The following is a 14,856-nucleotide window of genomic DNA, read 5'->3' as shown; positions in this document are numbered from 1 at the left end:
CAACTGTTCCCAGTATTTCCCCCCTATACTTGTTAAAGTGTGGACTCTTCCATTAATGAGCATTCAGCATTAAGCTCCTTCTTGTCATGTACTTAGTCAGTGACCGGGGGTGAGGCCTATGGAGGAAATTGCACATATACAGGGACAAATACACACACACAGATGAAGACACAGGAGGAATAAAACAGTCTAAAAATGTTTGTCCGAGATAGCCATCCAAAGATTTTCACTTCATTAACGGCGTTCGGGCTCCAGCCTCTTTTTCTGCCTGTATTTACTTTCAGTTTTCCCTGTGTTATTATTCTATAGAGTCGAGTGGAGATGATTGATTTCCTGTGCAGGCTGGTTCAGTAACCCATGGAAGCCTTTGACTCTTCATTTCATTTCGGCTTTAAAGAAACACATTGGACACACCTCCATTAGGTAATCATTCCCCTCTCCTCCGCGATAACACGCCAATGTTCCTCCCATATGCCGGAATTAATCACCATGATAATCACCCTCCTCTGCCCCCTCACAGCTCAAACCAACCAGAGAGCTCATTCTGCACGACCCAGAAATAAGATGAGTTCTCACCCCGAATACACATAAATAAAATCATTTTGTCTCTCATTATATATATATAGGGTTACTGTTATCTGGAAATGAAATACAAAGAAGGTTTTTTCTATTACACAAGGATTGTTCTTTTACACATTATTATAGGACAATTACAGCTTCTTCAGCAATTTGCAGTGGAAAACTATGCATATATTATGGTTGGACACAGTCAACAACAAGTTTATATCAAACAGTTTGGCTTAAAGTTTGTTTCTCTTATTAAAAAACTAGTAAAACCCCAAATAATAACAAGGGAGAGCAATGTCAGTGAGTCACTTCTGAAATATCTGAATAACCATTAAACTGATATCCATGAATAATATTAATAACTAATACTAATACTCAGGTTTTTGTTCCTGTAATTTTCATCTCCCGCCTAAAGCAGGAGGACATTTGTGGTTTTAAGTGAGATATCTCAACAACTGATGGGAGCACTACTGGTCGAATAATAAGCAAAATTCATTCCTCATTACTGTGGTGAATCGCTATTTGTGTACCAAGCAGAAAGTACGCACATTGTGTATCCACCGGTGTAGCTGCAGTGTAACCTCATTGTTGGAAATGTCACCACATCCACAGCAGTTAAGTTGCTGAGTGAGACATTATCGTGACCATTAAAAATGATGGGTAAGCTAAAATATATATACGATTTTGCACCAGTGTTTTAAGGGTAATAAAAATAACTAAAGCTTTGTCAGAAGATGTCGATGCTTAAATTTATCGTGGTTCCAATAATGATATGATTAATGGGGGAAACCGTGTTTACACAGGCTGATGTCGGACAGCCTTTCAACTGGCACATCCCATTACTCCTCTACAACCATCAGATAAGGGCCCGACAGTGACACAGTCCCCTCAGTAATTAGCGGCACAAGAAGAAGCCAAAGGATCAATGTGTTTTCCATTGGAGGGATTCTGGCAAAAGGAGGATCAATGACAGAATCAAGAGGGGATGGAGAGGACGAGAGTCACCGAAGGTTTTAGATACAGCACAAAGAAAGAGGAGGAGGAGAAGATAAAATGCCTGGAGACGAGATGCGATGTTCATTTCCACTTGCGGGATTGATTTCCTGTTAATGCGTCCATGCACGCTCCAACAGAAAAGTCGAGATCGGCACATGTATCTACTAATTCCCAAAAGTCTGTTCAACTTATCAGCTTCACACTTTGCACCTGTATTGTAAATGACCCAGGGAGGTGAAGTCACAAATTTGGTGCATTTTGATAATTCGGTTAATTATATTTGAACATATCGGACTGACAAACGCACACGTGGCATAGGTTCTAATCGCCGACATCGCAACAACATTCAAAGAATCACTTCCTGTTTGGCAATTTGTCTAAAAAAATAAAGCCAAGTGTTCAATTTGTTGCTCGAAAACAGTAACGAGAAGAAGTATTTAGAAAACTATGAACTTGAGTTTCAAGACTGAGATGACACTCATTCATCATTCATATACAAACCACACACACTAACAATAATAAAGAATACAAAATTACAATCTGTAAAATCTTCATTGCAGATAAACCAGGCAGGATGAACGCAAAGTTTTCTAACTTCCCTCTGCACAATGGTCTGTTTATAAAAAGCTCTGCACACAACCATCCAGCAAACATTCAAAGAAGTGTATGTAGAAGCGTTTGAGGTGAACTCACTATTCACAAGAATAAATGCGAAGTAGCTCCCCAGCATCCACACAGGCGACGCTAGCAGCCCACTCCAAACAGGCAGGATGAGAACAGACACTGCACTCGTGCAAACCGAAAAGCTCCACAGTACTGAAAGCACCGTCGGCTCTCAGCAGTGAGATTATCTGTGTGAAATGTATGAGGAGGAAGCGACCGGTTTTCAATTCATCATCCAGGGCCGCAGCATAATGGCTGCCTGTTGCACTGTCACAATCCCTGAATACAGAGTGCAGGGGGGAAGTTTTTAGCTCAATAATTTTAGGCTGTAAATCTGCAAGGTTATCTTAAGTCTGAGTGAGCCCTGAAAGTCAGGGAGTGTGCGAGCGGCTCCATTCTGCCCCTGCCGATGCGATGATAAAACCACTGAGGCGTTTCATTACCACTCGGCGCTTTAATGTCATTGACACTCCAACATCCTCAACAGTAGCCATCGCTCGGCATCTCAAATACCAGCGCCGCCTCTGTCCTCTGTCTGTGGGCTGTTTGCTGTTTGCTATCGGCCAGGAGTAAATAAATGTGGTTTCTTTTCTGCACGGGGCACTTCAAATTGATTTGGCTTTCTAAAAGAATTTGCTCTTGCTCAGCACTGGCTAAATGACTCTCATGTCATTGATCCACTGACACGGCATGTCATCTCGGATTTACTTGATTTTCTTCTTCTTTACTCTGTTCGAGAGTGTCTCGCTTCTGCTCGCCCACCTGGCGGTTTGAACTCCGGGCGGCTTGAACTCTGAGCAGTTCCCAGGGATGGGTTTTAACACTTTCTTCTCTCTCGCCTGTTTTCATATTCTTCAGGAAAAAGGACTTTCATCCATTAATGTGATGAAAAGACAACGTCATCTTCAGTAGAGAACCTTTTTCCCTTTCTGTCACTCTGTAAGAATTACTTGACAGCAAAAGGGAAAATATTAAACTTTCACTTCTGCAAACTCTGATTTAAGTGTAAAAATATGATTTATCATTGTGAAAAGGCAGATTTGTATAAAACTTTACTTCCTCTGCTAATATTGCAGGAGACGTTTGCCCTTGCACATCCATGACACAACGCTTACAAACAATAACTGATAAATGAACTGACACATAAAACGATTTACACACTTCTGTCTCTTCCAATAAGGATCACGATCGCATGCATTTACTGTTCGCAATAAAAAAAGCTTTCTACGTCCTCGTAAACCTTGTGGGGAAACATAGAATAACTGAGGGAGTGGAGGACAGTCACAGAGAGTACGTGATAGAGTATCCATAAGTTCCTGCAGTAAAACTGGTAATAAACGTCCTCCGGTCTCAACTGCATCAGCGAGAGGAATTATCTCTGATCTGGATTTTAAGACCTGCTCACAGCGAGGAGGACAAAAGGCCAGATTGCTATTAAAGGCACATTTCATAAGGTAATAAGAGACGTGTTTCCACTTAGACTGTGTAAGGACGGCTGAAAGACACATTGTCTAGTTCAAATTCAAAATGAATATAGATTCAGAACAAGTAAAAGTCCAAGGTTATATTCTAGCAGCTCTTATTTTGGTTTAATCCACCAATAAATAAAAGCATGTAAAAATGTTTATGATGAAGGTGAGCGGAGAGCCTTGCATTTTCATTTTTCCAGAAAACAAATTTTGATGTTTAATGGAGGCTAACTAAGAATTCCATTGTATGGCGCATTGTCTGTTTGGCTATTAAAGAAAAGTCTACACAACTCACATTATGAGTTGTGTAGACTGAAGCATTTTGATCTGCAAGAAGATAAAACTCTCTGGTTTATTTTCTATTTTTAGGCCCTCTTCTTTTATGTATTTGTTAGTTTGACCATTTTGTTTGTATTAATTATAATAATGTTGACCAATGACAATGTATGGCTTACAGCTAAGACTTTGCAAGTGAGCTGAACCCCAGGGTAGCCCTTAGAAGAGATGATTGACTGATTAAATGAAATCATTGTCGTATTGACTTTGCGAGCAGCCCTGCACTCCACTCGTTGGAATCAACTCCTCGTGCACTGATTGGTCGAGAGCACAGGAGATCCAGGAGATACAAAGCACCGGGAGTCCAGCGGTAGGAGTCAAGCAGTAGGAATCAAGCAGCAGGAGTCCAGCAGCAGGAGTGAGCCTCTTAGCGCCACTTTACTCAGCGAATCAGACATAATTACTATCAACCGTTCCTCCACTGCCCACATGAGGTCAATTCTCTGACATCCTGTTCATTACGAGATACCCTGTTATCACTGTCCATCAAGAGCAGCTGCTTTGATTGCACCCCCCCTCCCCTCTCACACACACATACACACACAGACACACACACACACACCCCTAAAACAGACATCAGTCCACTTAGCAGGAAGTCACAGGGTGCTTTCACTCTTTTCTTTTCGAGTACAACCGGATATGGTCCTAATCCCTGAGCGATGGTGAACACAAGCATCTCAGGAAAAAGAAAAGCATATTGTTTGTGCTCCGGAGTCCGACCAGATCACCAGGTGGAGCTAAAATGCTGCAACCACGCGTGCAGGCTGTACACGTACATTACACCAGAGAGCAGCAGACACAGGAAAACACGTTCCCCTCAAGGTCAGTCGTTAATTATCACTTTATTATCTTTAGCAGCAGGCCTCAGTAAAAGTCACGCCGCAGCTCGGTGTTGAAAACGAGGAGCTGCCCCAACAGCGAGACTGAGAACGACAGGAGATCCATTGGAGGAGAAAAAATAAAAAACAGATCGGATCTGAGACAGCTTTTGTCCTGCATGCGTTTCACCATCAGCTCTGGAAAGTGAGTGTTAATGTCAACTCCACTTCAAAAGGCTTCTCTGATGCTTATCGCCAGCCTTGACTGATCGGTGGCGAGCTACTCCACTGACGTACACCGTTAAAGAAATACAACACATCTGATAACTGAGCACTTTAACCACCGCGATGGAAAATGAGTAGCGAGGGGCTGTGTCGAGCTATTTTGAGCCTTTTATGAATTAGAACATGTTTATCATTGCAGAGGTGACATCTGATTTTAACAGAAACACACACCCACACACCCACAGTGAGATCTATGCTTCTCATTCCGTGCTTATGTGTGTGAGAGTATTAATTAATTATTCCTTGTTGCCTTATCTTTATATATGTTGGTTCAGTTGTTAAAAAAACAAAAAACAAACAGAAGGAAGATGCCTCATTATTACGACCTCTGCAGCCTCTCGACAGTTCAGCGTTTCAGTGCCGGCTGAACCACAAATCCATGTGGCATGATTCTATAATGATACCGCCTAATTAGATTGTATGATTATATGATAGCATATGAAATTAAATTAAATAACATGAAATATGATGCAAGCTGTGAAAACTATGTGATGATGGTGATGATGGAGCCATTGAACTGGGATTAGAGTAAATTAAATCTAGCCATACGAGTGTACTGTATTAAAATAGAAATTACAGAATAATTTGTCCATTCTGTCTAATTAATCAATTCTTTATTTGAATTACGTACAGTCAGAAAAATTTAATTTGCTGTGTTTTGTTTGATCATAGATCCAATTTATTTATTTATTTTTAAAATGATGTAAAAGAAAAACCACATTAAATAATCAACAAAAAAAGAATTAAAAACCAAGCAAACACATTTTGCATGATAGGTGATTGAAATTAATTATAGATATTATGGATTCATTATTTTAACTCAAAAATAAACCATAGGATATAACAGGATATTATTGAACTGCAGATAACAACCACTAGTTCCCCATGCCATAATGGTTTAATTCCCTGTATATAGAACCGTGTCATTTTTGGTGTGTTACCAGGATGACTCACCGATAAAGTTGAGGTATCCTTCTCCACCCAGCGTGTGTGTGATGAGACGGATCATCTTGTGCAGCTGCATGCCGCGGTCGATGACGGCGGTCATGGGAATCATGGTGCTCATGTTGGTGTACATCTCTTTGTCCATCAACCAGAAGGCCAGACTCTTATCCCCAACCAGAGCCTGAGGAGGTAGACCAGGTTTTTATTAATCCACAGTGGAGGATGAGACCAACTGTTTGACACCGGGATCACGTAGAGACATAGCCCACCTGATCGTGGCTTTCTGCATAGGCTATGCATTTCTCTCCGTAACGCCTGTTGGTCAGCGTGTGGACAATATTGCCCATGCTCCACTCTTCATCCTTTAACTCCTTCAGGATCTGCAGAGTGACAGAGAGGGGTTATTGAAAAAGGGAATGATAGATGTGCCGCTGAGAGATCCACTCGGGCTCTGACTGATGTCGGAAGCCCAGTCTTTCAGTTGCGGCCCTCTGTCTACCCTTCCTTAAGTTTTTTTTTTTCCTGGGTTACACTTCTTTCTCAGATCAATCTCTGCTTTGACATCTCTATCTCCGCACGGTGAGTTATGTCTACCTTTGAATGGCGGTAATGGAGTTTTTAATAACTTCAATACAGCCCATGGGTAGTAAGGCATCAGCTCTCCCCGACCTGAGATGGGCAAGGTCAGAGCCCCTCATCCAAACTGGAGGGATCCGACGATAAATCCAACCAGGGAATCAATGCCCTGTCGCTGGCCTGCCTACACGCACACTTCCTGTCACAGGAGTCATTTCCAGGGGTCAGAGGGAAGCGGGGGCCAACACAACACGCATTCAAAACACATCTGCCCACACGGAGCGCGACCGTGCACTTACACAGACTAACAACCCGAAGACACACGAGCAGATGATAGCACAGGGCAGAGTGGAGATAACCACATGCACTGCAGCGGGCACTGGGGGGGGGTTAATGAACAGCAGAGACGCTGGAAAGCCGCGGTGTCGATAACATTCCTAAATGTATAAAAGAAAGAGCGTGTGCCCTCCGTGAACCCCTGGTGATAGACACGCGCTCGGTGTGATTGGTGACAGGCTGACGTCCACTCGGTGGAATTGGCTGTGACAGCTGATTGACATGTCAGGAAACCTTTATGTTACTCTACAGAGCCATAATCCTCTGAGTAAAGAGAGTAAATTGTGGTCGATCAATATGTCGGGAGATGAACTGGCTGGTCCACCAACAGAGAGGCTTCCCCGCTCTATATATCACCATCTGTCCACATCCGCTCCTCCTCACCTTAGCCTTGTGTGGTCGTATTACTCAGCGCCGACGCCACCGGGGGAGCTCGCCAAGGAACATAAGGTGTCATCGACGTGAGAGACACATTCTCAGACCTTTTCACTCTCTCCCCGTGCGCTCGGTGCATCGCCTCGGATCCTCAAGAAAATCTTTGTTTTGCATTTTGTTCCACTTAAATGGATATGAACGGTTTAAAGTTTCATTTATAGAAGTTTATAGTTTTTATGTTGAGATGTGTCAAGCTAACAGAGCTATACTCAAGAAAAAAAAGAGGAAAGAAACTTGTAATCAAAAGTAAATATCCAATACAACAAGTAATGATCATTATATTAAATGCGATGATAACTAATCTTCTACAAGAGTATAATTTAATTCTTATCTTATTAAATCAGAAAAAGAGCAGAGATCAAGAACGTAGAACCCAAAATAATCAAAAAAGGGAGTTTTTTATATTACCAGGTTTTTTGGCAGGAGAATGAAAAACAATGAATCCTAAAGAAGTGACAGAACAGATATATTAAAGCTCTTTATCTAATTAATACTGTATATACTATTGTATAGAACAGTGATGCGAATAAAACATATGAAATATGAGTAGAAGTAAGAAAAATATATATAGAAAAACAACAGGGAGCTCTGTGGCATTGCAGAAACACACACACAAGCATAAGCACAAATGACAAAAGTACTAAACTTCCTCCTGATTAAATCATAGGGGTCACAGTGACCAGGCTTCTATGGAAATGATCTTGTTAATGGAGGCTGGGTTATCATCATCCTGGACAATATTATAATACAACACTCAATTGTATTATTTATGTGAATAAATTGAGCAGTAACATAAAGTTTAAAAAAGTGGATTTTATTCCTGTGGTCTGAACTTAAATACACAAATCGTCTAAACGCTGGTTTCCTTTCAAACAAGTGAATCCACTGAAAACACCCCGCAGATCATCCCCGCCGCCCCCCCACCCACCTTCAATCAGACACTTTACACTTCCTTATGAATCATTACAACCCAATTCAACCGCAAAAGTGGTCTGGGAGCAATTAATCTGGGAGTGGGACTGTCGGAGCGGAGACTGGGAGTGACTGGGTTGACGACTTCCCCACCACCAGCTCACCCACATCAGCCCCGACCAGCCGAGCTCCCTGGCGCCACTGACAGTCCACTTCATCAATGATAATGAGCAGTGCACAAATCTTACTTTACAAGCCCGCTGTCAGGAGCCAACCGGAGTGCCTGGATTAATTAGGCAGAGCCAGAATAAAAATAAAAAAGAAATAATAAAAAGATTCTAGCAGTGTAGGATGAGCTCATCTCCCTCGACTGCTTCGAGAGCTTCTCTGATTCAGTCACATGGTTCTTCAGCATGTTCTCTGCTGCCCCCGGGGGTCAGAGAGGTAAAGGTGCGCAACGCTCAAATCCCGCGGATCATCTGAACCCCTCCCCGTTCTTTATCCTTTCACAGTTTTAGAAATTAATGAACTTTGCAACCCACGCCGACGTCTCCTGCAGGAGCTTCACTAGGCTGCACGGCCCTCCGCAGCTCACCTCACAGTTTGAAAAGGCTCACAGCGCCATCTCCATCCTGCACCGCCGGGTAACACCGCACCAGCGAGGCCTCAGAGTGCAATTAACTAATAAAACGAATGCCAAAAAAAAGCTGCCGTCACTGACTGCGGAGGGTGACGCTCGACGAGGGGGTCAAACCGAGCGGGCGCCCTTTAAAAGGCTGCGATGAAGCCACTGACATGTTTACATAACCGAGCCTGACTCCATCGCCGCTTGCCAGCCGCCTGGATTTTTTATGAAGTCATTTTAATTGAAAGTGTTTTCAGTATGATGGACGGAGCAACCGTAGAAGCACCAGAAATGGATTTTTCTCCCTGAAACTAATAAGGAGAGAGCGGCGCAGGCTGATATTTTAATTAAATTAAAGGGGAATAACGGAAACAGAAAAAATTGGGGCGTTTGACTCGGAGGTCGCTCGAGTTGAGGAGCCGAGAGAAGCCAGAAAATTTCCCGTGCCGCCCGCTCTTATCCACACTGCGTCTCTCTCTCTCTCTCTCTCTCTCTCTCTCTCTCTCTCTCTCTCTCTCTCTCTCTCTCTCTCTCTCTCTCTCTCTCTCTCTCTCTCTCTCTCTCTCTCTCTCTCTCTCTCTCTCTCTCTCTCTCTCTCTCTCTCTCTCTCTCTCTCTCTCTCTCTCTCTCTCTCTCTCTCTCTCTCTCTCTCTCTCTCTCTCTCTCTCTCTCTCTCTCTCTCTCTCTCTCTCTCTCTCTCTCTCTAATTGTTTCAATTACATCTCAATCCATTGTAGCTGGAGGGAAGGGAGTCTGTTAAATTAGAGGGCTTTTGTAATATTATCCATTAGGAGTGACAGCATTTTATGGCCATAACCAGATCCAATCATCCAAACTTGTGCCGCGCGCCTTATCTGCTGCTCTCATTAGGATCTCTGAATTCTTCCCAGCCTGTTGGTCCGGACCGTCTTCTGCAGTCAGTAAATGAGTCGTATCAATCAGTCACGCTGGGGACGAATCGCAGCGTGGGGCCTGGATCCAGGAACCGAGGGAGATTCATTCATGCACACATGTGAATCTAAAAATAAGCTCTGACGCTCTCACTCTTTGTCTCTCTTTCCATCTGCTTCCTCCTCCTGCCTCCCTCTCTCTCTGTCTATCTTTCTGTAGCCTCCCTTGCTCCATGTCTCCTTCTCTGCAACACACCCTCGCTGGAGGCTCCACTTCAGTCCATTCAAATCCCTCCCTAATTGACACTCTGTGAGAAGAGGCAAGGCGAGCCCTGAGTGCACTTCACTGACTTTACCAAGGCATGTTCATCCCAATGCCCCCCTGCACTGGAACGCATGAATTTCGCTGCTCACTTTGCCGATTCGCGAGGCATCGATATCTCACCAGGGAGGCGACAAATTTAATTGAAAAAAGATGCATCCAGGAGAATCTAAACGATAATTGCAATGCGAGAGATGTTATCTGAAAAGTGTAGCAGCAGCAGCAGCCTCTCTGGGGGCGTCCCAAGGATAATCCTGTGAAGGAGGCCGCCTCTCAGCGGTGCAGCGCCGCCCGCCACGCCGAGAGCAAGCATCACCGAGGAAGGTCAAGTCTGGGACTATCCCCCGGCTGCTCCCTCCCTCTGCCCCTATGCTCCCTTCCCTCCATCCCCGCCACAGAGTTAAACCCACCGCTGCGATATACAGACTTGATTAACGATGCGTGGTCTCCTCCCATTGAGAGACACCACAAAAAACTGTAGCTCAGGAGGATGCATGCAGCGCCGAGGTCACACGCTCCGCTTCGCATTTTCCACCCAAAATATGAGTAAGTGCAACTTTCAGTGTGGGCGAGCCGATAAGAGGACACGGCGTTACATGAATCTTACAGCAGATAACCTCTCCAGGCATCCTGCAGCGATGTTTGTCAAGTATCAAACAGGAGAGGGCTTCTGCTTATACTAGAAACGTGCACACACACTGAAACGGGACACAAAACAATACACCAGCCAAACCAACACACACACACACACACACAACTCCCCAGAGATAACCCGCTGCCTGTCTGTTTCCCTACAAATGTACTTGTAATCTCTGCTGATTTCATTAAAAAACCACTGTGGCGCACTGATGATGAATGGTTTGACATTTTTATTATTACTTTGAAGAAAACTCCAACGGGGGCCATGGAAATAAATGATGAGCTACGTGTTGATCGCAAATACTGTCAATTTATCCAAGTTCTCCAGAGGGAGAAAAAAACTTGTCAGATAAAGAAATGCATATTTATGATTAAGATGCCACTTATTCACGCCTGGATGGGCGTGCACGCTCATTCCCGGTGTTACACGGCGCCACCATCATGCAGACTTTCAGACCTGATGGCAGCTCGGTTATAAACAATGTTTTTCCATCGTGGGCCATTAAGTACTTTCCCAGAGGCAGTTTGGGCTGAAGTGGGGAGCCGAAGGGTGCTTCAACACTTGTTGTGCGGGGACGTGGAAGATTCGTCGTCCTGAATTTCCCATCCAGTGTCCAGAGTGTTTAACAAGTCACTCAACGGGGTTATCATGCTCAGCAGGAATAATTAATATGGCTATTAGTAGTCATTCATTATTTAAAGGCTCAGCGTGTAGGATTTAGGTGAAAAGGATCTATTGGCAGAAACTGAATATAAAATAATCCTAGTGATGTTTCATTTAAATTGTATGAATTGTTGTGGTCTTTACCCTAAAATGAGTCATTTGTATTCAAATACTTTATATGTACATCAGGAGCGGGTCCTCTCTACAGAGGCCGCCATGTTTGTATGACAACTGAAGCTGCCACAGGTTCTCTGTCATGTTTGGAAGTGGAGGGTGAGGTTACGGGTATTCAGCTGCAACATGTAACTCCACCACTAGATGTCACTTAACTCTACACACTGAGCCTTTAAGTTGTTTTGGTGAATAAATACTATCAATTAACTAAACAAATTTTGTTTTCACAATTGATGAAGATGTATGTTGTGTGTTTAATTCATTGACTCAAAATAAAAATGTATGACTTTAAAAGTGACACCAAATCACCTGGCTCTCCCCCTGGTGGCTGGCTGGAGTACGGGTCATAAACCCTGCCTCCTCCATGTAAGCAGATGAGACAAGGGCCAAATTAAAAAGTCACGTCTCTCTTATTTCTGGTACTTCTGTACTGATGTATGTCCGAGTGATGATGTTTCTGGTAAGTTTGATTTTAATTAGTTATGTGATGCTTTAAAAACAGGGTGAAGGACATGATTGCCTCATGATTGGTCAACGGGCCCTAGCTACAACAGCGCCACCACATGGTCACTACTGGGCAGATTGTGGCTCAAAGGATGGCAGCGTTCCTATCCAGGATATTCTACCTTAGTTTCTGGAGAGTGGGAGGAAGTGGGGTCACGTAGATCATCTTTATTTATGGTCTATGATTCATTCCAGAGTTAAAACTCTAATTCATGCCTCTAAAATACTTTTATTTAAAAATGAACCATCAGTGTTCAGGGAAAATTTAATTTTGTTTTAAACTGTAAATTACAAACTTACATCATCCATAATTAAAACCTTGCAAGTTCACCATGTTTGCACAGAATGTTCTTTGTCAATTATGTATGAGATGTAAGAATTCAATATGAAGAGCAGCGTGAAGGTTTTTCCATTCAAGGTTGTGTGTGCAGCTAATTAATCCACTTTGAAATTATATCAGAGTATTTATGTAAAAGCTATCAGTGAGTTTTCTCTGGCTGTGCTGAGCTATCAGTGTGCAGAGTGAAGAGGACGTCTGTTAGCAGAGAGATTAAAAATAAAATCATATTATAGTAGGAGGGAAGCAATGGATATATAGACGTGTTCCTCTCAGCAGATCACAGATTGTTTGTGAAGCAACATTGTGAGAGAACATTGAATATTGACACAAAAGTCCTAATAAATACACATTCAGTGGGTTTTTCTCCAGTTTCTGTGTTTGAGCGCGTGAACGCTACATTGCATTTTGTCCAGGAGATAGCAGAGCAGAGAGCTGCCCTTCGCTGGACGCTGTGAAAGATGCTAACCTTCAGGAAACATGAACTCTGACAGGACACGAGGAAAAGAAAACTGCTCCGACCAACAGAGCATTTTACTCACAAGCATTTTCACTGCTCCACAGACAAGACAGCACAACCGAAAAAATGTAATAAAAGCACAACGTGGTTCATGTGGTAGATAAAGTTCACTTTGCTACTAAAATTCTAATTCACGAAGACAATAAAAAGCAACCCACCAATCAATCTTGTTTTCTACACTGTACTTAAACCTCACACACAATAAAAAAAATATAATAATTAATGTTCATTTAAGCCTGAGAATGCAAAGTAAATCTGGGAACCCACAATTTAATGAGTGTCTATAAACTGTCATGCTCTATTGCCATTTAATGAAATTTATTCATGGGAAAGTTCCTTCAAGTTAAATTTAAAACATATTTTTCAAAATAAAAAAGGGAAGAATAATTGGCCATTTCCTTCTTTGATTCATTACGGGGTGAAACTGTTCCCTGTATTTCCCCCGACGACGAGCGGAGGACGACACAAGCGTGTGGATTTGTTTGTCGTTGAAATTGTGTTTGTCTTTGAAATTGTGTTTCTGTTCTTCAACTATTCAGATTGTCCGACTGGTTGGTGGACAGAGAGAAAAGGAAAAATCAACAGCGCATTGAATTCAAGAGGCGAAATAATCTTTGCTTTATCGTATGAAAAAAAGCACGACCCCGAGGATAGAATATTCAGTCTTGATAATGAATCAAAGTGAAATATAGAAGGTGACGCTCTATTCAAATGCTTCACTTAAGAAAAAAGCATCACAAGAAATTTCCGCCTGGATCAGTGACTCTGTGACCTTCATGATAACATTCTTAAAGCTCAGCTTTCATCCCACTCACATCAAATGAAGGCATACATCCACTGAAAGGGCTCGAAAAAAAAGTACTAATCTAATGTCATTACTAATGAATAAGTCAAATACATATATTTGTTTGTTTCTTTTGCATCGTGACTTTGTGTTCGGTGGGAGGAGGAACGACCTTCCCGGTCGCACAGCAGGTACGAAGAGCGAATGAAGCAAATCAGCACTTAATGAGAACAAAGGCACAAGGACCTTCTCTCGTTTGATGAGAGAAAGAAACTAACTTGCAGCTCCGGGTGAAAACAAACACAAGAGCACGGAGTTTATGCCACTAACTGCAGAAAAGACGGAAAGATCCAGAAAACTCATGTACGTGATCTGTGTCCACCTCTTCTTGACAGTTAATGGTTTGCAGTCTGACCAGCGTCTGGCTTGTTGAGGTGTTGTGGATTCTGCGATTGTATTCATGAACCTTTTTGAATAAAGTTAATAGAAAAGAAACCTTCTTTCCATCTGAATTGAGAACATTTAAAAAAACTTTGTTAATTTCTTTGTCACGGAAATATCATTTTAATATCACTCCCAGTAAAGTGAGGATACATGTCATTCAAAGATTAGATGTTATATCCAAAAGACTGTTTTCCCTATTCAAACAATTGAAACCTTAATTGATCTGGACTGAGACCACTTCTTTAGGTCAGATTACATTTTGATCCGTGGGTCTGGAAACCTGTTATCTTGGTTCGGACTAAGCTAAAAAGCCTGAAAGCCCAAAACAAGGTGGGTGTGAAAGTGCCCTAAGTGACCACAATGTTTAAATCCAATATGTACACGTCATTGTATAATATAATGCAATCTAATACAAACTGTATATCAGTTAACAGAAAATAAATAAAACTGAACTTAATAGAGCTCTCTGCCCCGGGGATATTCTGCTATTAAATACATTGTGCAGACCTGTGTAGTTTCTCTTGTCATTGAATGTCTTAACTTAACTTTTCTCTGAGGAGAGAATCACTGGACATTCCAGGATTCAATTGACAGTATTTCTGATATTTCTCTATG

General features: G+C 42.4%; 1 protein-coding gene across 1 annotated transcript in view; it reads right to left on the bottom strand.

The window, feature by feature from the left end:
• gbe1b (glucan (1,4-alpha-), branching enzyme 1b) overlaps window positions 1–14,856 on the bottom strand; it is a 77,441-nt gene that overhangs the window by 31,385 nt on the left and 31,200 nt on the right. Inside the window, exons 11-12 of the mRNA XM_062385479.1 lie at window positions 6,349–6,459; window positions 6,089–6,260 (exon numbers count right to left, since the gene is read on the bottom strand). Coding sequence (XP_062241463.1) covers window positions 6,089–6,260; window positions 6,349–6,459 — 283 coding nt within the window. The remainder of the gene's footprint in view (window positions 1–6,088; window positions 6,261–6,348; window positions 6,460–14,856) is intronic.

Source organism: Platichthys flesus, chromosome 4 (genome assembly GCF_949316205.1).
Source record: "Platichthys flesus chromosome 4, fPlaFle2.1, whole genome shotgun sequence".
NCBI lineage: Eukaryota > Metazoa > Chordata > Actinopteri > Pleuronectiformes > Pleuronectidae > Platichthys > Platichthys flesus.
Note: the sequence above shows the minus strand (reverse complement) of the source record. Positions and strands in the feature narration are given on the sequence as shown.